At 37.0% G+C, this 18,050-nt stretch overlaps 4 protein-coding genes across 9 annotated transcripts; 2 read left to right on the plus strand and 2 right to left on the minus strand.

The window, feature by feature from the left end:
- Nucleotides 1-151: 151 nt before the first annotated feature.
- ncm (pre-mRNA-splicing factor nucampholin) lies at nucleotides 152-4,291 on the plus strand. 2 transcript variants are annotated; one of them, XM_046612317.2, is made up of 9 exons: nucleotides 152-1,417; nucleotides 1,495-1,812; nucleotides 1,957-2,110; nucleotides 2,216-2,368; nucleotides 2,534-2,760; nucleotides 2,834-3,114; nucleotides 3,186-3,287; nucleotides 3,357-3,513; nucleotides 3,800-3,961. In XM_046612317.2, exons 1-9 carry the CDS (start codon nucleotides 542-544, stop codon nucleotides 3,884-3,886), a joined length of 2,355 nt encoding a protein of 784 aa, XP_046468273.1. In that variant the 5' UTR covers nucleotides 152-541; the 3' UTR covers nucleotides 3,887-3,961. The 2 variants fall into 2 exon arrangements, with proteins under 2 accessions (XP_046468273.1, XP_046468272.1); XM_046612316.2 differs by having other exon boundaries at nucleotides 156-1,417; nucleotides 3,357-3,517; nucleotides 3,800-4,291.
- Nucleotides 3,107-6,037, minus strand: LOC124212386 (EF-hand domain-containing family member B). Its single transcript, XM_046612325.2, has 7 exons — nucleotides 5,898-6,037; nucleotides 5,318-5,488; nucleotides 4,973-5,153; nucleotides 4,739-4,868; nucleotides 4,275-4,616; nucleotides 3,645-3,761; nucleotides 3,107-3,511 (listed from the first exon to the last, which is right to left on the minus strand). Exons 1-5 carry the CDS (start codon nucleotides 5,988-5,990, stop codon nucleotides 4,418-4,420), a joined length of 774 nt encoding a protein of 257 aa, XP_046468281.1. The 5' UTR covers nucleotides 5,991-6,037; the 3' UTR covers nucleotides 3,107-3,511; nucleotides 3,645-3,761; nucleotides 4,275-4,417.
- A 1-nt stretch (nucleotide 6,038) lies between these two features.
- On the plus strand, nucleotides 6,039-11,287 carry Rab5 (RAS oncogene family member Rab5). Of its 5 annotated transcripts, none has more exons than XM_046612331.2 (6): nucleotides 6,039-6,183; nucleotides 8,791-8,959; nucleotides 9,355-9,506; nucleotides 9,909-10,125; nucleotides 10,249-10,374; nucleotides 11,138-11,287. In XM_046612331.2, exons 2-5 carry the CDS (start codon nucleotides 8,797-8,799, stop codon nucleotides 10,359-10,361), a joined length of 645 nt encoding a protein of 214 aa, XP_046468287.1. In that variant the 5' UTR covers nucleotides 6,039-6,183; nucleotides 8,791-8,796; the 3' UTR covers nucleotides 10,362-10,374; nucleotides 11,138-11,287. The 5 variants fall into 5 exon arrangements, with proteins under 5 accessions (XP_046468287.1, XP_046468285.1, XP_046468286.1 ...); XM_046612329.2 differs by lacking the exon at nucleotides 6,039-6,183 and adding an exon at nucleotides 6,378-6,536; XM_046612330.2 differs by lacking the exon at nucleotides 6,039-6,183 and adding an exon at nucleotides 7,225-7,366.
- A 6-nt stretch (nucleotides 11,288-11,293) lies between these two features.
- On the minus strand, nucleotides 11,294-17,537 carry CycY (cyclin Y). The gene is made up of 4 exons (XM_046612324.2): nucleotides 16,300-17,537; nucleotides 16,008-16,228; nucleotides 15,629-15,915; nucleotides 11,294-13,862 (listed from the first exon to the last, which is right to left on the minus strand). The coding sequence occupies exons 1-4, from the start codon at nucleotides 16,529-16,531 to the stop codon at nucleotides 13,574-13,576; spliced, it is 1,029 nt and encodes a 342-aa protein (XP_046468280.1). The 5' UTR covers nucleotides 16,532-17,537; the 3' UTR covers nucleotides 11,294-13,573.
- Nucleotides 17,538-18,050: the final 513 nt, after the last annotated feature.

The following is an 18,050-nucleotide window of genomic DNA, read 5'->3' on the forward strand; positions in this document are numbered from 1 at the left end:
TTCTACACTATTGCGTTCGCGCTATTTTAGCTACACTCGAGAAGCGAACGTACACTCCCCAGCAATCCCTAGTACACTACCCTAGTTCTTTTTACACTCGTGAGTGTAGAGTGTAGCTAGCACGAACAAACCTAGTGTGTATAACTTGGATCAATTATGATCTGTGGTCTTGCTGCAGTAAACGTATTTGTCGCGTGGTATACATGGTTTTACCCCGTTCATTGGCATACGAGTTTATCGTAATACCGGCGCGGTTGGATCGACTAGAGCACGACTAGAGTGGTTCGAAACTACGCGCACAGCGCTCCGACCTGACATTTTGTACTACAAGTTTTTTGGGGTTAATGGTTCCATGTGTCTTGTGGCAATAATGAGCCTTGTGGTCCGAACTTACATATTTTTATCGATTTGAGTGCACTATAAACAGCAATTCTTTTTTAAATACAGAGAAATAAAATTCGCGCTGCTTAATGTCATAAATTTTTCAATCAATATTCTTATTCATAGTAATTATTGATGTGATAATTGGTAATAATTCATTATGTCTGAGAACACAATGAAAGCCAAACCTGACAAGAGGTGTTCGCCATCGATAAACAGTGACGATGAAACTGAACACGATAAACGTTCGAGGAGAAGTAAACGTAAGAACGATGGTTCAGACTATGAAGATAAGAGTGATCGTCACAGTAGGCGAAAGGAGAAAAGTGATTCTAAATACTACAGGAGCAACAACAGTAGCAGAAATGGCAGAGATAGAGACAGGAGACGACATAGGAATGACAAGGAACGAACTCGTCGAAGTGAAGACGACAGGCAAACAGCCACAGATGAGAATGATAGATCGTATCGAAAGGGTCATGACTCGAATGACAATGGTTCACTACGTAGATATTGGAGCGATCAGTACTGGAACAAGTATCCGACCAATAGACAAGAAAGAATAGGACAGCGTTTTTATGGCGGTCGTCACGAGGAGAGGAATGAATCACCCAAACGTCGCTACGACGATAAAGAAAATGATGAGGATGTCGCATGTGCTGAAAAGAATCAGATCACGGTGGAAAATGAACGAGAAAAAATTACACCAGCGCAAAAGCGAACGGTGGATCTTCTGACATCGAAAACTGGTGGTGCTTACATTCCACCAGCCAAACTCCGCATGATGCAGGCTGAGATCACTGACAAATCGGGAGCTGCATACCAGCGGATATCTTGGGAAGCCTTGAAAAAGTCCATTCATGGATACATTAATAAAGTCAACACCAGCAATATCGGATTAATCACTAGAGAATTGTTACACGAGAACATTGTCAGAGGTCGAGGCCTGTTGGCGAGATCTATTATTCAGGCTCAAGCTGCCTCCCCTACTTTCACACCTATCTATGCAGCACTTACTGCTGTGATCAATTCAAAGGTACATGATTTATATTATTGATGTTGGTTTCCTTTTTTTAATATTATTCTGAAATGCTCACATCATTTCTTTTTCAGTTCCCTAATATTGGTGAATTGTTGCTCAAGCGTCTAGTCATACAGTTCAAGCGTGGATTTCGCCGTAATGATAAAGCTCAGTGCATTTCTTCGGCCACGTTTGTTGCCCATTTGGTCAACCAGCGTGTTGCCCATGAAATCTTAGCTTTGGAAATACTAACTTTACTAGTAGAGACGCCAACTGATGACTCCGTCGAAGTTGCCATCGCATTTTTGAAAGAATGTGGCATGAAACTCACAGAGGTTTCCAAGAAAGGGATCGAGGCAATATTTGAAATGCTTCGCAACATCTTACATGAAGGACAGCTGGATAAAAGAGTAGGTAGAAACACCTGAAATCATAAAACGTTGACATTAGTTTGGTTTCAATATTTTATGATCTATTAAGGATGTTCCATTTTACTTTAATTATGCTGCATAGTTTCTTAATTAAATTTCACCACTGACTTGAACATATTTCAGGTACAATATATGATAGAAGTTATATTCCAAATTAGAAAAGACGGATTTAAAGATCACGAGGCTGTGAATGAAGAGCTTGACCTTGTTGAAGAGGATAACCAGTTTACTCACCTTGTGACTTTGGATGAAGCAACTGACCCTCAAGATGTACTGAGTAAGACTTGCACAAATATATGGCTTGCATTGACTTCATAATTGTCGGCATAGCTATAACATGACATTTCAAAATGTGGCATCTATCAATTTTTTTTTCTCATAGACGTTTTCAAGTTCGATCCGGACTACATTGCAACAGAGGAAAAATATAAAGCATTGAGCAAAGAGATTCTTGATACTGACAGTAGCGGTTCAGATGGTTCTGATGGTGATGAAGAAGATAACTCTTCTGACGAGGAAGATAGTAATATCACAGGTAACTTGTTTTTTCAGATACATGTATTTGTGATGGAATTTGTAATTGTGGAGATGAAGGCGTAATTCCTTCCAAAATATAATATCAGTGACTATTTCCTACCTTATTAAAAGTCCCTCAAATTCTGTAATATTTGATGTAATAAAGTAAAACGGATTCTTTCAGGAGAAGCAAAGGAAGATGTTATAGTCGACAACACTGAAACTAATTTAACAGCGTTGCGCAGAACGATTTATTTAACTATTCATTCTTCTCTCGACTTTGAAGAATGTGCGCACAAATTGATGAAGATGCAGCTGAAGCCTGGGCAAGAAATTGAACTATGTCACATGTTCCTGGACTGTTGCGCAGAGATGAGGACATATGAGAAATTCTTTGGTCTCTTAGCTGGGGTAAGTGCTTCTTAGCGGTTGCTCAATGTTCTGTGAAACATCTGTATTTTGATTGAATGACTTGCTTTTTCAGCGATTTTGCGCGATTAACAAAATCTACGTGACGCCGTTTGAACAAATTTTCATCGATTCGTACGATACAATACATCGTTTGGACACCAACAAACTACGTAACGTGTCCAAATTCTTTGCTCATTTGTTGTTCACTGATTCCATTTCTTGGGAGGTTCTATCTTGCATAAAATTAAATGAAGAAGACACTACCAGCTCTAGTCGTATCTTCATAAAAATTTTATTCCAAGAATTATCCGAGTATATGGGACTTTCAAAATTAAATCAGCGTGTGAAAGATGTGTAAGTAATGTCTTTATTAGATATTGATGTGTTGTACTTCTTCTATTTGAAACTGTTTTTTTGATTCAAAGGACTTTGCAAGGAGCCTTCGAGGGTTTATTTCCACGAGATGATCCAAAGAATACAAGATTTGCTATCAATTTTTTCACTTCCATTGGTCTGGGTGGTCTTACGTAAGTTATATTCATTTTTACTAATTGAAATTCCAACAATATTTTTCTATATGAATGCTGTAATTTCAGGGATGAATTACGAGAACACTTGAAATCGCGTCCGAAACCAGCTGTAGTGCCAGAATTTGTTGAAGACAAAAAAGAGTCGTCTAGTTCCAGCAGTTCATCTTCATCTAGTTCCGAATCCTCGTCGAGTTCATCGTCGTCGTCATCATCATCCGAGACTGCAAGTACGAAATTTTTCATATTTCTAAATAATGATTACAATCGCAAAAATTGCGAATATGTATATTTTTAAAATTTTCCAACTTAAAATTGATTATTTGGGGGATTAGAATTTCATGCCAAAGTCGGTACCTGAAACTGCTAATTTTTTTTTCTGGAAAAACCAGTGGACCACTCGTTTTTTAGTAATTTACAAGTCAGGTAAAGAAATGAAATTTTTTTGTCATTTTTCGTAACTCTTCACTCTTGCTGTAAAAAAGGAAAGAAAAAAAATCTATATTTCCTAGGTTCTTCTGAATCTGACGACCATTGGAAAAAGAAATCTGCGAAAGAAAAAACCCAAAAAAAGAAGAAGAAAAACAAAACGCGAGTGACAAAAAAGAAACTAAAAAACAAATCAATCGTGAAAGATGTTTGGGATATAGAGACTGATAGAAACTGTATTAGCAGCACTCACGAGACAAATGAAGGGCGCAGGAATAGCGATAAAACGCCTAATGATAGATTGAGTCAATCAAAACGATCAACCAAACCAAATCGGCATGGAGAATGGGACAGGGAAAGTGACGATCGGACAAACACGCACAAGGACAAAAATAATAGGCATAGAAGGCATAAGGATTAGTGAATAATGACAGTAATTTTTATAATGTAACAAATAATCACAATATCTCGTTGGCTGTATATTTCGCCTCTAACACATCAACCTACTGGGAATTTATTTGAACAGATATTCTCTATTATGAATAAAAAAAAAAATACCTTGACACTCCTGTTATTTAGTCGATTTCATGGGGTTAATAAACTTTGAATGAATTCAGTTAAATTCAATAAAGGTTAACCCCTCCGGAAATGATCACGTTTCAACTTCTGATTTGTCTCCAAAATCCCAAAATGCAAAAGTTTTAATACACCTCAGGTGTATGGCACACTGAACGACCAAGAGGAGCATGAGTCCTCTTGATAAAGTCTGCTTGGAGGTTACTAACGATTGATGCAACATCTTGCTTGAACCACCTCATCGACTGCTTAACTTGACTACCCTCTTTATCGATTCTATTTTTCTTGCCATACTTGTAATTTTTATTGAATGGCTCAACATATCTGTCGTAAATAACAATTACATGTAAATCATTTAAAGCAAGGAAATCATAAACATATTCAATCTATTTAAAATATCAGTAACGCTATTTTTTGTGGCAATAAAATTCCAACAGAATGCTCACTTTCGATTGATTTGTTCAGAAACATCATAATTATTGTGACTTTTCCTGTAAAGTCGATGGCCAATGCGAGAAGCTAAAATAACTTCAGTCACAGTTTTTCGAGGATTTACCAATTCTGCTGCTGTACCATCTAAAATATTGTGACGCAAATGACTAAATTTTTTTTATTCTAATGTCAGAATTTCCAATAATATATGTAAATGATTTCGAATGCTTATGACTAAAGAAAGTTACTGGACATAGTGCGTTTTCCAAAAATTGTTGTAACAGGGTCAACGCCGTTTGGTAAATTTGATTTTTGGCCTGAAGTTTTACCAACTTCTTTTTTCCAGTAACTGTTCATAGCTGTATCTCTTAGCTCACAGATTAGCAATTGAAACGGTGTCCGTTTAGTCATTTCCAAACAGGTTTTTACCTTGATATAACGGATCAAAAGCTCAGAAAGTTTTCAAAATTCTATAACATATATCACCGATATCAGAGAAAAAGGTCGCTTGGACCAACGTGGTTGGTTTAAATAGAAAAGCTCTCATATCATCGGCGAAGAAGCTGAAGAACATAAATTGCCCTCATACATACTCCAGTGTGAGTGCCGAGGTCAGCAGTACCAATCGGTAATTGATGATTGAAGCCATCGTCTTCTCTTTTATCAGTAATATGCAATTTAGATTTCAACGCATCAATACTGTCTTGGAGTTTGTAATCTTTAAAACACGTTTCCAATCCATCTTCCAAAATCACAGTTCCAGCCTACAGTAAATAAGTATTTAATAAAGCCGCATGACACGTCAAAGATCAGTATTTGAAACGTTGTTTTTTCTTATGGTTATTACAAAATTCCAAGATATTGTTCATGCGGAAAATGAAAAAAGTTCTGCCCTCACAACCAGAATCTGTAATAGGCAATGTCGTTGGCTGAAGATATTTAATTAAGGGCATGTGCATTCGAACATAACTCAGTCGGTAAAAATAGGACTTTATCCGTCTTCAATTGACGGTCATAATGAATATTAAACAAGTGGCAATAAATGTATAAAATTCCAAGAGTTCGTAGTTGACAATACTCGTCACTAATTATCAGGTGAACGTGACACGTTCAATGTTCTGGGCAATAGAACAGGAGTTTTTAGCGAGTTTGAAACAAGGCAAGCAAACGTACAGGCCTTATCTCTGGATGGTAATCCATCTTGGCATAGTGTCCAATCTGCTTTCGCACGTCTTCGTATCGCATCGCTGATATTTCCGTTGCCATTTTCGACTCGGAATCTTATTCCTGTTATTCGGTTATGTTATAAGTTGTTACTGTGCTGAGTAATTTATGTTAACATTTTAATTATTCCACTCTGTGTCATATTATGTATGTTATGCGAGTAGCAATTCGAGTCACATATCCTGGTCGCATCTAATCACCTTACAAACAAAGGAATTCTGGACATTTTCCTAAGGTAATGGTCAAATCCGGTTCATATTAATAATCAACACTGGTTGAAGATATACCGTTGACATTTTAAACCACGTTATAACATGCTTAATTTTATTTCACACCTCATACATAGAGTCCATTCTTACTGTAACACGATCTTACCGTGCAAGTAACAGTTTGATTTATGTCAGATGACGATTGGTAGATTGGCAACGGCCATTTTGACTGAGATGTTCGGGAATAGTAGAGGGTGCGCTGCTCAAGCGAGTGTAAAAGGAAAAGGGAAGTGAAGTTGGAAATATATCACGAAAAATATCCCACAGTTATTAACTCGTTTGCATTCCTTTTTATACGCGGTTTGGAAAAGTATCTTGGGTAATTTGTATGGTTAAAATATTACATTTCTAGTTTGCCCAATATAATAATCACAATCATTATAATCATCTTGTGTCGACGAAATAATAATTATTGTGTGCGTGTGGGTTCTCAGTGTCATTCGTCGTATCCCGTTAACGTAGGTTAGGCCCGAGATAATCTCTCCTACCGTCCGCTCTACGTCGTACATCATTCGCAATTTTTTCCTCTTTTCTTTCCTTTTTTTTTTATTGCACGTATGCGCCAGTTTGCCTGTAAGAATAATAACTCTCCCGTAAGTCAACTGCCAAGCCTGATCGCTAATCAGCGGACTCAAGTCGTTCGCGAAACTATCACGTCAAAGACAACTAGCAACTGTCACGCAATTCCCTACGCGTATTTGTGTGTATTTATCTAGACGGCGAGCATAAACCATACGTCAATCATAGCAAAGGGTACAATGAGCGTGCTTATTTACGTTCATATTATCTATCGCTATCCTGATAGCTGGAATATTAGTCAAGTTGTGCAGTCGGAGACCCGAATATTACATTCGAATGTTTTCCTACTGTCGGTCTGTTGATCCGTTCAGGCAGTGACGCGGCACCGATAACAACACCCATGATTTCGGTCCCTCGCTTGTATCGGCTCGTGTTCTCCTCTCCTCTGGGTAATTGAATATGTGCGTTATATGACGGCAGACCTCTTTTATCATTAACACAGTGGTGACATTCCGCGGGAGGCGGTAACCGTCGCATCAGGCATGTCTGTTGCTCAGTGCTGTATCAATTCGGGTAGTGATCGCAGTGGTTTGAGATCACTCAGTTTTGCGAAATTCGAGGCCAGCTCGCGTGAGTTTAATGTCGCCGGGGAATATGCTCTGACGATATACATGAAAATTAATCACCTCCTCCCTTCTTCCATTGCACACTCTCATTTTACTATCTCTCCTCTTTCTCCCTTCCCCTCTCTCCCTACTTCATTTCCTTTCCACCGTCACTTTTCTCTTCTTTCTTCGTGGCTATTAACTTCCCCCTCTCGCCCTTCTTGAATGGTCGTCATCATGGTAGGTCGTGTATCGTCACCGCGTTCGCGCAATAATACCTTGTTTTCTTCTATTAGTTGTGTTTACTAATGAAATTACAGTATTATGTTATATACTTATATACAATATATACTTGAAGAGTGCGGTTTATATTTAATAATAATAATAATGATAATAATGAACTTACAATCGTTTCTTTTTTTTTCAGTTTCAATTTTTCCATGGTCATTCGATTTCTCCTTTAACAAAAGCGAATATAGTACTCCTGATTTTGGAAGGCTGTTTCCTTTTTTTTTTTTTTGAATGACAGTTCCATATTAGATAAAAGAGATAATGAAATTAATAACAATATTTGTCATCGGATTCATTGCCGTCACCGTCATTGTCTGACGAGTTCAAAGTGCTCTATAAGTAATATTATTATTATTAGGTTGTATTTTTTTCTCTCTTCTGAAAAATTGTTGCTGTTATATTCAGGCCTTGAGTTACTGCTACTCTGTGTATGTTTGTCATAGGTTTACACACTTCACGGTCACTTAATCAGACACATTCTTATCTGGTTTATATTCTGGTATTAATTACGCATCCTTTATTTTTGCAATTCTCCTCTGTCTACACATTTTCAGTTCCTGATAATTGCTAACAAGTGGCGGTGATCGCCTATTGAAGATGCTTTTCATTTCCATTATTCTTCTCACTGATCGGATTAGGCAGAAATAATCTATCCCAGTTTAGAAAAATGTTGATTAAAGCTTCGAATGCTCGATTGAGTTCGACTCTCGTATCAATCCTTCGTCTGCACACCTACGCCACGACTCATCGATTGCATATGGGGCAATCTGACTCCAGACAATATCTGGCTTTGAATATCTCAGTCAGATTTGCATAAATCAAAATGTAACCATCGAAAATCATGCTCGATGTTTATACTACCATTTAGTGCTATTCAAGTACAAAGAAAAAGTTGGGCTCAAATTAACCCCATCTGCAGACGAAAGGTTCAACTGGTATTTTGATTTTAAAAACTTCATTCTTTCCAATTAATATCAATCCACGATTACATTTTTTGCATTGATGAATCTGAATAGTTATCAATTGCGTGATCGATACTGTTTGGAAACTACTATACTTAAGGTTACATCGATCTAACACTATTACAGTAGATGAAATGACAAAGCAATCAATTGATTGACCACTTGAATAATGAAAATCACGTTTAACTTGATGCAGGTCACTATGGCTAGCCGGAGTACGGCCCAAAGGCCAAACGGTTCCACGCAAGGAAAAATTTGTCAGTTTAAATTGGTGTTACTTGGAGAATCTGCAGTAGGCAAATCTAGTCTGGTACTTAGGTTTGTTAAGGGTCAGTTTCATGAATATCAAGAAAGTACGATAGGAGGTGAGTAATAAATCTGGCAGGATTTATATATTGCTTGAAAGTATGACAATGTGCATTTTCAATTTCGGAATTATATGCTTGGACCAATACGTCGATCCGTCGTTTTATCTGGACTTAGGTTATCGTGTTGATTGACCTATGGTGTTTTTGGAATCATGGCTACAGAATGTTTATTTTTTCCGCATAAGCCATTTCACATATTACTACTGCAATAACAAAATATCAATGCGATTTAAATTTTAGGGTGTTTATAATATCCCTAATTTTAACGCTCTGTGACAATTCAAAATGCGTGAAAAATTTCGGAAAAAAGACATTAGGAATTATTTGTTACACCGTTTCGCAAATTATTATTTTTGTTCCGTCAGATCTCAAATGACACGTTTAATTTTCAGCTGCTTTTCTAACACAGACCGTATGTTTGGACGATACGACTGTTAAGTTTGAAATTTGGGACACAGCAGGACAGGAACGCTATCATAGTCTTGCTCCAATGTATTATCGCGGTGCACAGGCAGCTATTGTTGTTTACGATATAACAAATCAGGTATTACTCATGTTTATTAAGAGGATGTCGGACCTTCAAATTCTATCTTTGTTGATAAGATCGCTTCAAACTTTGGAAAACTATATTTGCGCTATGATAACGTGTTCAGTTCTGGAGTCCAGAGTGCTGTAACTGCAAAGCGAGTCACAATCAGCTGCGAGTATATTGACAGTATTTTTTGTCAACTTTCCCCAATCATGAAAGATAATTTTGACCGTATGCGCCATGATTTTCCTAAGTTTAGAGAGATTTTGTAGGTCAGGAGTGGGGAGAACAGTCAAACATGATTTGCTGGATTCGTGGGTAAAACAGGGAGATCTGACATTCTGTTTACTTTTAATTCAATGCGTTTTCAATACAAGATTCGGTATGCCAATTGACTAAATTTTATATCAATATTAGGATACATTCGTACGTGCTACAACGTGGGTGAAGGAACTTCAACGGCAAGCGAGCCCAAACATAGTTATAGCACTCGCAGGTAACAAGTCTGATCTGGGTAACAAAAGAGTCGTCGAGTTCGACGAGGCCCAGACTTACGCAGATGAAAACGGTCTCCTGTTCATGGAGACGTCTGCAAAAACTGCCATGAACGTCAACGATATATTCTTAGCTATCGGTAATTTCATTTCTAATATACCCAAAAATTAGTTGATTTAATCTCCCACCGAGATCGACATTTTTTGACAGTCAACGAAAATTGACGAACCTGCAAGTGACTCTGCTTTGCAAAATGTTTCAGCTAAGAAGCTTCCAAAGAATGAACAAACCGGCAGTGCAGGTACCAGTGGTCAAGGTCGTCGATTAGTTGAAGTAGAAGGACAAAAGACAACCACTAGCAACTGCTGCAAGTGATTTTTCACAAACAGTACGTGTAATGTATGATAATATTAATTTGTTACATATTTTTGTTGTAGCTGTTAGGTTTAATGCCTCTTGGAATCCTACAAAGCAAGCGGAAAATTTATTTGTACATTGCATTTATGTTAACTAGATACATTTTTGTAATATAATTCTTATATTAAGATGGATTTGAACTTGTTCAATCGTGTAACAACAAAGCTTCTTTCTCTCCAATTGAAAAACTTGTAAAATTATCCTCAGTCAAATCTCAATGAATTGCATAGTGAAACAGGTTGTCAAGAATTTATCGCCACAGTGACTATTATTTATAAATGGATAGCGATCAATCTTCAAAAGTAATGAGTGTATTCAAATGGTACTCCTTATATACCATTTATATTGCAGCAGCACCTCGTGAGCTGTCAAGTTTTCATTATTACAAATAAAATTTTAATTCTTCTATGTACAGTTGTTTCAATGGACAATTCCCAGCTTGCTTAAATATTAACATATCTAATCGAGTAAACTTTTTTTTCTTCAAACATCCTATGAACTACTATATAACATGTTTTGCAGAGGGCAAAAACGTTCAAATCCAAATTTTTTTTATCCATTTGCGACGGGGATTTGCGGTAGGCGGAAATATTGTTTTTACTGAAAAATAGATCTATCAGTATATATTACGGTCCTTGTCGGTATTTTCACAAATAAACGGGTACTGTTCAATGTCTCGTAATCGGTAAATTGTTATGGAATACGTGGAATCTACGATTGATGTCTAATTGCAGATATGTACCATATTCAGGAAAGATAAACAAACACACAGCGTGAATGTGTCTGCAAATGAGTGGGATGATAGAAAAAAAAAGAAACAGAAACACGAGGAAATGCTACTAAATTATAAAGAATGGGATGTATAGGCACAGACATTTTTGCTCGAGCGATCAGCGTAGCATGGGTCTCTACTACAACTTTCAGCAACATCCTGCATTGTTGTTTAAGGCTTGAAAGCAGGCGGTGTTTTAATTCCCATTCGTAATACTAGCAGTAATGGGTGGTGTTCGTTATAAATATATAAATATATATAAATAAAATACATTATATAATAATGATAATAAATCATATAGGTGATATGATACATGTAATAAGTAATAGTAATAATAATAATAATATAATTACATAAATGGTAATAACACCGACGACGATTTGGGCACGCAAAATCATGTAAGATAGTGGGGAGCCATTCCTGCTGCTATATAATATATTATTATAAAAAACTTTCTTTATTAGATCGTATCGTATATAACACTTATTATCTATTCTAATATTGATATAAAATATATTGTATATTAATTTGATTGGAAGAAGATAAACATCATGATAAATTATGAATTATTATACGAGGATGAAAATAAACTTGTGAATATAATGATTTTGCAATGCGTGTGTGCTTTTTATCATATACATATATAAAATTATTATTACTATTATATCTATTATGTAGCTCTGAGGATAATTTATTAAAACTTTACACTTAATTATAAACAATATGGTTCTCAGCTAATTACCTTTTTTTCATTTTTCACGTGTTCCAAATTCTTCTTCGAAGCACTCGTTATTTTCACAGTCAAGGTAAAACAAAAAACACTTAGGGCAAATTCTGTCATACTCTAGTTATATAGGCGTCAGCTCTGTAAACATAAGTGTTGTACATGATTGCCATAAAATGCTTACATACAGACGAAATGCGTATATAATTGTATATATTATTCGTAATTTTTCAACATGAGTCGATATATATGCATATAATTCGGCACATATTTACTTCTTTCTTAGATCAGTAAAACGAATATTCGAATTTTTCATTTTTTTCACAATATAAAATACGAAGTTGAATGACACACTGTCGTGTGATATTAAAATACAGGCAGGTACATTTTTTATTACTAATTTTTATTACTAGACTTCAAGCAATATGAAATCGTTTCTTTCCAATACAATAAAGTAGAAATGTATATATTTACATATATAATTATAACTTTCATCTAATAGTTTTTATGTGGAATTATTTTCAACTGTTATGCAAGGTTTAAACCTTCAACGGTTTCTCATTCTTATTCGTCGTTGACTAATACTATAAAAACATGATGTGATCCCAATTCAAAAAATGTTGTAATATATCCAATGTGAATGATGCGTACAGTGGACCATTAAAATGATGGTGTATCCTACAAAGGGACAAATGTATAATATGTATAACGAATTTAATTACATTCACTGATTGATGATTCAATTTGATTGAAAACGAACAAAAATTACATGTATAAAATGGCAGTTTACAGGATCATCACATGATGGGGGTAAATTCATTAGATTAATGTGTAGAAATATGGGAAATTAACAAAGAAAACAGTGTTAAGTTTAGGGAGAATCTGACGTTGATGTGAGTTTTCGTCAAAAAGTTTATAAGTTTGCTTGTCAAAAATGGTTCCCGCTACTTTGGCTCATTGAAGATTATCCAAATTTAATATCACAAATTATAAAATATACGTTGAAGAGCACCAAAACTGTGCAGATGATTATATTAGGATCTTGTTGAATTTATAACACTATTCTATTGGTCACCTACCTTTGCTTGTTCAAAGCATACGATTAGATTTACATTTTTCTTTTAGATTAAAATCTGCGACAAAACAAGTATAAGTTCTCCTAATGATAATATAATATAAATGCTTAGGGTTACATATTTTTTTCCTTTTTTTTTTTTAAATCTTATTATGACAGTTGAATATCACAATGTTGTTTTATTTCTAGGAGCATAAGCTCTTACATATCATATTGGTGGCAGGATGAAGCATGAAGTAAAAGAAAAATTGCTACATAGTTTGCAATGGATGGAAGATTGAAAAGCTGTATAAATGGAGATTCTACACATTCACTTCAGAACGGAATCTAGAGCCGCTGAAAAATGATTAACGAGTTTCAGTCGATATTTCAAATGCAACTTAATCGAATATGCCTATAGGGAATAAATTATACAACCAATTTAGTGCATTTGGGTAGTGGTTCAGGTAACTGGGGTGAAATTGTTACTTGTTCAAAGCAGATTTAACCGCCACAAACGTCGAGAGAGAGAAGGAGAGACAGTTTGAGCATTTTTCCACGTACGCACTTAATTCGTCCAAAGTGTAAGTGTAGAAGCATCATTATATGCCATAATGGTTTTAAGAAAGGATAGCAATGCTACGTCTCGGTCCACCTATACACACATTGTCCAAACTGGACCATTTTTTAATACCCTTACGTAATACTTCTGCCGTTACTTTGTCTTCGTATACCCTGGACATTGCCTCAAGCTTTTGTGCCTTCTCTTTGCTAAGCGGTTCACTAGGGAATGTTAGTTCATTAGCCTCTGCAAGCGTGCGGAGGTCGAAGTAGTATTTTGCGTACACGCTTGAAGGGACATTTATATTAAATTGTAGCATTTCCAGAAACTGCCTTTCCAATTCGTTCCTGCAACAAAATTCAGAAGCTGGTTTTGTTTTGGGAATATATGGACAAATGTTACTCATCGATTTTGTTGAAACTTGTCGTATTTGTAGACTAGTCACAAAGATTCGACATATATTTTTTTATACAGGCAATGGCTCAGTTTAGAGGGTAAAATAAAAAAACAAAATCGCGTACTTATGCATACTCGTGCAAAAACAGATGTTCATTAACCCTTTCGGTACGGACGCATTCTACGTCGCGCCGTCCCCGCTGATCGAGCAGTCGCGGCAGGCGTCCGTACTTGCGGAACAACTGCAAGCACCTGTCAGACGCACAATCCCACGCTATCTTACGCAGAGCTAGTGCAGTCGCTCGTAAAAAAAATGCTTAAAAAATTATAACATAATGTTGGGTTACCATGGTCACCGTTCGTACATAACGAGCGTCAAATGTTGGGTTACCATGGTCACCGCTCGTACAGAGCGAGCGTCAGGCGTTGAGTGACTATAGTCACCCCTCGGACAGAGCGAGCGTCGGGCGTTGGGTGACTACAGTCACCGATAGGGCCGAAAGGGTTAAACGGACGTAAGATTTCACACACTGGTGTGTAAAATTTCATCTTGCGTTCCTGTAACTAAAAATATTATTTCAATTCCTGTAACTAACATATGTAATTCTTTTTCCACCACCTGATTGGAACGTTCGGATTTCAAAGCCTTTGAAGCATGCTGCTTGAAGTGCCTAATTTCCGAATAGTGCGATAAGACAACGGTATATGCACACAACTGAGATGTTCAGTTTTACACACTAGGGTTTTCTTTGGCGCATGTGCTCTTTCAAATAATTCAATATTACACACTGCGTCATTGAGTGTAAATTACCTGATCCCAATTTCACGCACTGTGAGTGGCACCTTTGGTGTTTCTCAAATCTAACTTCCTTTCACAGCTCTTACGAAAGATAACGTATGTCACACGTGCAGATCCGCGATATCTGACTCGTGTTATTACAGCTCTCATACACAGTATCTTGTGTTACAAATGTGAAAACTGGACAATTTCTAAAAAGTGTGAAGTTGGCGGCACGAATCGAAGGCAAGTGCTACGATCGCGTACGTCGAATATTGGAGTGAACATAGCTGCATACAATATACTATCTTTCAATGCCTTAATTTCAAGTTATTCGGCAATTCTTTCACAAGTTGACAAATAATAGGGGCTGTTTCACCCTCAAAGCTGAACCATTGCCAACACGAAAAAATATATACTATATTATTTATAACTGCTCTATTAGTATGCGAAGATTCAGCAAAATCTGCAAGTCACGCTAAGGTAACTTAAGTGGCTCACATCACCTACAGAGTGATTCTAACTTGAAACTTTCAATGTTTTCTTTCAACAATTTGGATTGTAGTGTTTTACTGTGCATTAAATTTAACCACACAAGACTTCGATGAGTTATTAAATGGGAAATATACATCCATGTATTCCATACATGTATGCGTGGGCCAAAACATTAAAGAGAAACTTTCCTGTTATTCCATGTGAAGCAGATCAGTCAACTTCTAGAATTTAATGCATTTTTTCTATTCTATTTCTTAGTGCGAAAAAAATGCCTTTTGCTTCCTTTAAAATTTGATATTATAAACCTTCTATTTTCTGATCCTTCTATATTTTTACCCCTAATATGCACACAAGTATTGTATTTTGCGATGTGATATTTCAGATTTCTAGATTAAACGAATTTATGCATTTAGAATCGAGTAATGTGATGGTATAAGTACGTACATGTCTTCCACAGTGATATCTTTAAGTATTTGACAATAGTCAACGTTCCACACTGCCTGATCATCCCACACCTTGGAAGATAAAAGTATGGCACCAAGTGCGATTCGCTTCCAATTAGCAGGAGTTATGTCAACTTCGGCATAAGTGAGAAGCCGTTCTAGATAAACTAGTGTTATAATAGCACATTCAGCTGTGAGCTGAGCGGCATTAAACAATGTTCTAATAAACTTGTATATTTGCTTATGCTCTGGATTATGTCTGTGATAGTCTTCAGAAACACCATCTCTCTGAAACACAAAATTCAGTTAACACACCTGCAATTTGAATAACCAAATAGATTAGTACTTGTATTAAAAGTACTCATAGCATTGTCTTTCACCGTAAGTGGGTGAAGTTTTTCATCGAATATGTCGATTTGACGTTGCGACGTTCGATTCTTAATGTGATAATATATAGCTAACGCGACACATTTAACGGTATTTTTAAGATTGGGTTGCGAAACGGTACTATCATCAAGATAGATGGTACTACAACTGCTGCTTTTCTTCAACGTCCTTGTGTCAGCAATTTGGTGCTGACTTTTTTTCCTAACCATTCCATCTGCAAAATTGAGAACAATTCAGTGTAGCGACGTACAGATTGACACAGAATTATAGAAAAATAAAACTCACTTTCAATTGCCTGTTTAGATCGCTCCATAAAAATTGTGCCTGCACATGGATGTAGCGATGGGTCCGAGTCCCAATCTTCTGGTTCACGCTCGCTTATATGTTGCAAGTTATTCGCACTGATTTCACCCTCTGGAAGATGTTCCTCTAGCCCTCTGCCTCCGCACTCACGCCCTAATTCCTTCCGCCCTGTTTGAGGGCTTGCGTAAACACAGCAACTATTCTTATTGCCCATAACTTGATAGCTTTCTAATTTTTTAATATCTCACGACGATCTCGACGACCGACGATCTCACGAATATCTCCTTATTCTCTATACCGTTTTCTCTACTCGTTCTTTTCACTCCCTTCACGAAAACATTGAGGAGGTAAATGCTCGTAGCGCACAAGGATTAGACATAATTTGACAAACTAAATCTACATGTCAATTTGACACGATCAGCTGATGCGGGTCGTGGTGATGATGATGGTGACACGGGCGACAAAATACATTCCGTTGATTTTCATCGCGACCACTTACCGAGTCTCGTAATACTTATTTATTCAACGCTCATTGATACTGAGTCCGGTAATTGTCTCAAGACTTCTGTTTGGCACACTTTGGATGAAACGAGCAGAAGTTACAATATAAAAAATATATGTATATATATCGTGTACACACACAGATGTAACCAATTGTAAACGGCTCCAATAACTGTGACACGCCTAACGCTGCTGCGAACACTTGCCGGCAATTTTTGAGGTTGAGTACCTCATCGGATCCTCGCTAGTATCATTTTACTGCGCATAGTAAACACGTTCTCTTAGAACAATATTAAACACCGCTTTTCATGAACCGCGGGGATGCGAATCAGTCTGTATACACAATTTCGACACGGGGGGGAGAGGTTTGTTATCTGCGAAACTTCGACGGCTGTACGAATAGTCTAATAGCATTTTTAACTGGTTGAGTTGAACAGAGTCCGGTCGGTTACTCCCATTTTCGCCGCCATCCTTTATCGAAGTATTGAATAGATGATCTGATTGGATTTGGGCAGCTATTCCGCAGTGAATATATACTTTGTACCAATCAAAACGCTCGGATGAGGGTCATAATCAAGGGTGTATTCCGAAATATACTCGCAGTACTGCAAGTACTAGCAACCGTGTACCGAAATTGCGCGACAGCTTACTGCCGCCTGTCAGTGACGTCATGAAATTTGTGACATTGTTGACTGCGACTGCTGCGGTCTGGGACGTGAGGCAGTTGCAGTACTTGAGAGATAGCCGCGTCCTCGGTGTAGCGTTTATTACATATATGGTAGCGTTCCGATTTTACTGCAACTGGCAACTCGAAGTAAAAATGGAACGCAGTTTGCAGTTGACTGCGTGACGTCACGGTCGGCAGTACTGGAAGTATATTTCGGAATACACCCGAAAGCGAAGAACCGATAAAGCGGACCTGTATCTAACTATCGAGTCTAACTATATGAGTTACTGGAAGTAGTACCTGGTCCACACGCGAAGTTTAACTCGGTAAGTTCAGACAGGCTAAAGTTGTCGTGTAGACGTGCGCACTCATAGCCGCGCGGCGGAGGTTAAACTCATTTCAGAGCCCGATTAAGCCCCCGATATGCTTGGTAATATCGATAGATATGAATAGTATTGGTCGATCATAATTATTTACCAAGGTAAGAAGGTGATAAAAAATAGTGTAAATTTCGATTTGTAAAAAGGTAAGTGATAAAAAAAATTGCCATTTACTTCAAATACAT

Source organism: Neodiprion pinetum, chromosome 2 (genome assembly GCF_021155775.2).
Source record: "Neodiprion pinetum isolate iyNeoPine1 chromosome 2, iyNeoPine1.2, whole genome shotgun sequence".
Classification (NCBI taxonomy): domain Eukaryota; kingdom Metazoa; phylum Arthropoda; class Insecta; order Hymenoptera; family Diprionidae; genus Neodiprion; species Neodiprion pinetum.

What these genes read in the sequence shown, in the direction of transcription:
- ncm (XM_046612316.2), top strand. Translation starts at nt 542, where the DNA reads ATGTCTGAGAACACAATGAAAGCCAAACCTGACAAGAGGTGTTCGCCA. An exon ending in TCTTTGGTCTCTTAGCTGGG is followed by an intron (nt 2,761 to 2,833) that starts GTAAGTGCTTCT and finishes TTGCTTTTTCAG; the next exon opens with CGATTTTGCGCGATTAACAA. An exon ending in ATTGGTCTGGGTGGTCTTAC is followed by an intron (nt 3,288 to 3,356) that starts GTAAGTTATATT and finishes CTGTAATTTCAG; the next exon opens with GGATGAATTACGAGAACACT.
- LOC124212386 (XM_046612325.2), bottom strand. Translation starts at nt 5,990, where the DNA reads ATGGCAACGGAAATATCAGCGATGCGATACGAAGACGTGCGAAAGCAG. An exon ending in ACCTCGGCACTCACACTGGA is followed by an intron (nt 5,154 to 5,317) that starts GTATGTATGAGG and finishes CGTTATATCAAG; the next exon opens with GTAAAAACCTGTTTGGAAAT. An exon ending in TGGAAAACGCACTATGTCCA is followed by an intron (nt 4,869 to 4,972) that starts GTAACTTTCTTT and finishes ACAATATTTTAG; the next exon opens with ATGGTACAGCAGCAGAATTG.
- Rab5 (XM_046612326.2), top strand. An exon ending in TCAAGAAAGTACGATAGGAG is followed by an intron (nt 8,960 to 9,354) that starts GTGAGTAATAAA and finishes TTTAATTTTCAG; the next exon opens with CTGCTTTTCTAACACAGACC. An exon ending in CGATATATTCTTAGCTATCG is followed by an intron (nt 10,126 to 10,248) that starts GTAATTTCATTT and finishes AAAATGTTTCAG; the next exon opens with CTAAGAAGCTTCCAAAGAAT.
- CycY (XM_046612324.2), bottom strand. Translation starts at nt 16,531, where the DNA reads ATGGGCAATAAGAATAGTTGCTGTGTTTACGCAAGCCCTCAAACAGGG. An exon ending in ATCTAAACAGGCAATTGAAA is followed by an intron (nt 16,229 to 16,299) that starts GTGAGTTTTATT and finishes TCAATTTTGCAG; the next exon opens with ATGGAATGGTTAGGAAAAAA. An exon ending in AAAAACTTCACCCACTTACG is followed by an intron (nt 15,916 to 16,007) that starts GTGAAAGACAAT and finishes TTTGTGTTTCAG; the next exon opens with AGAGATGGTGTTTCTGAAGA.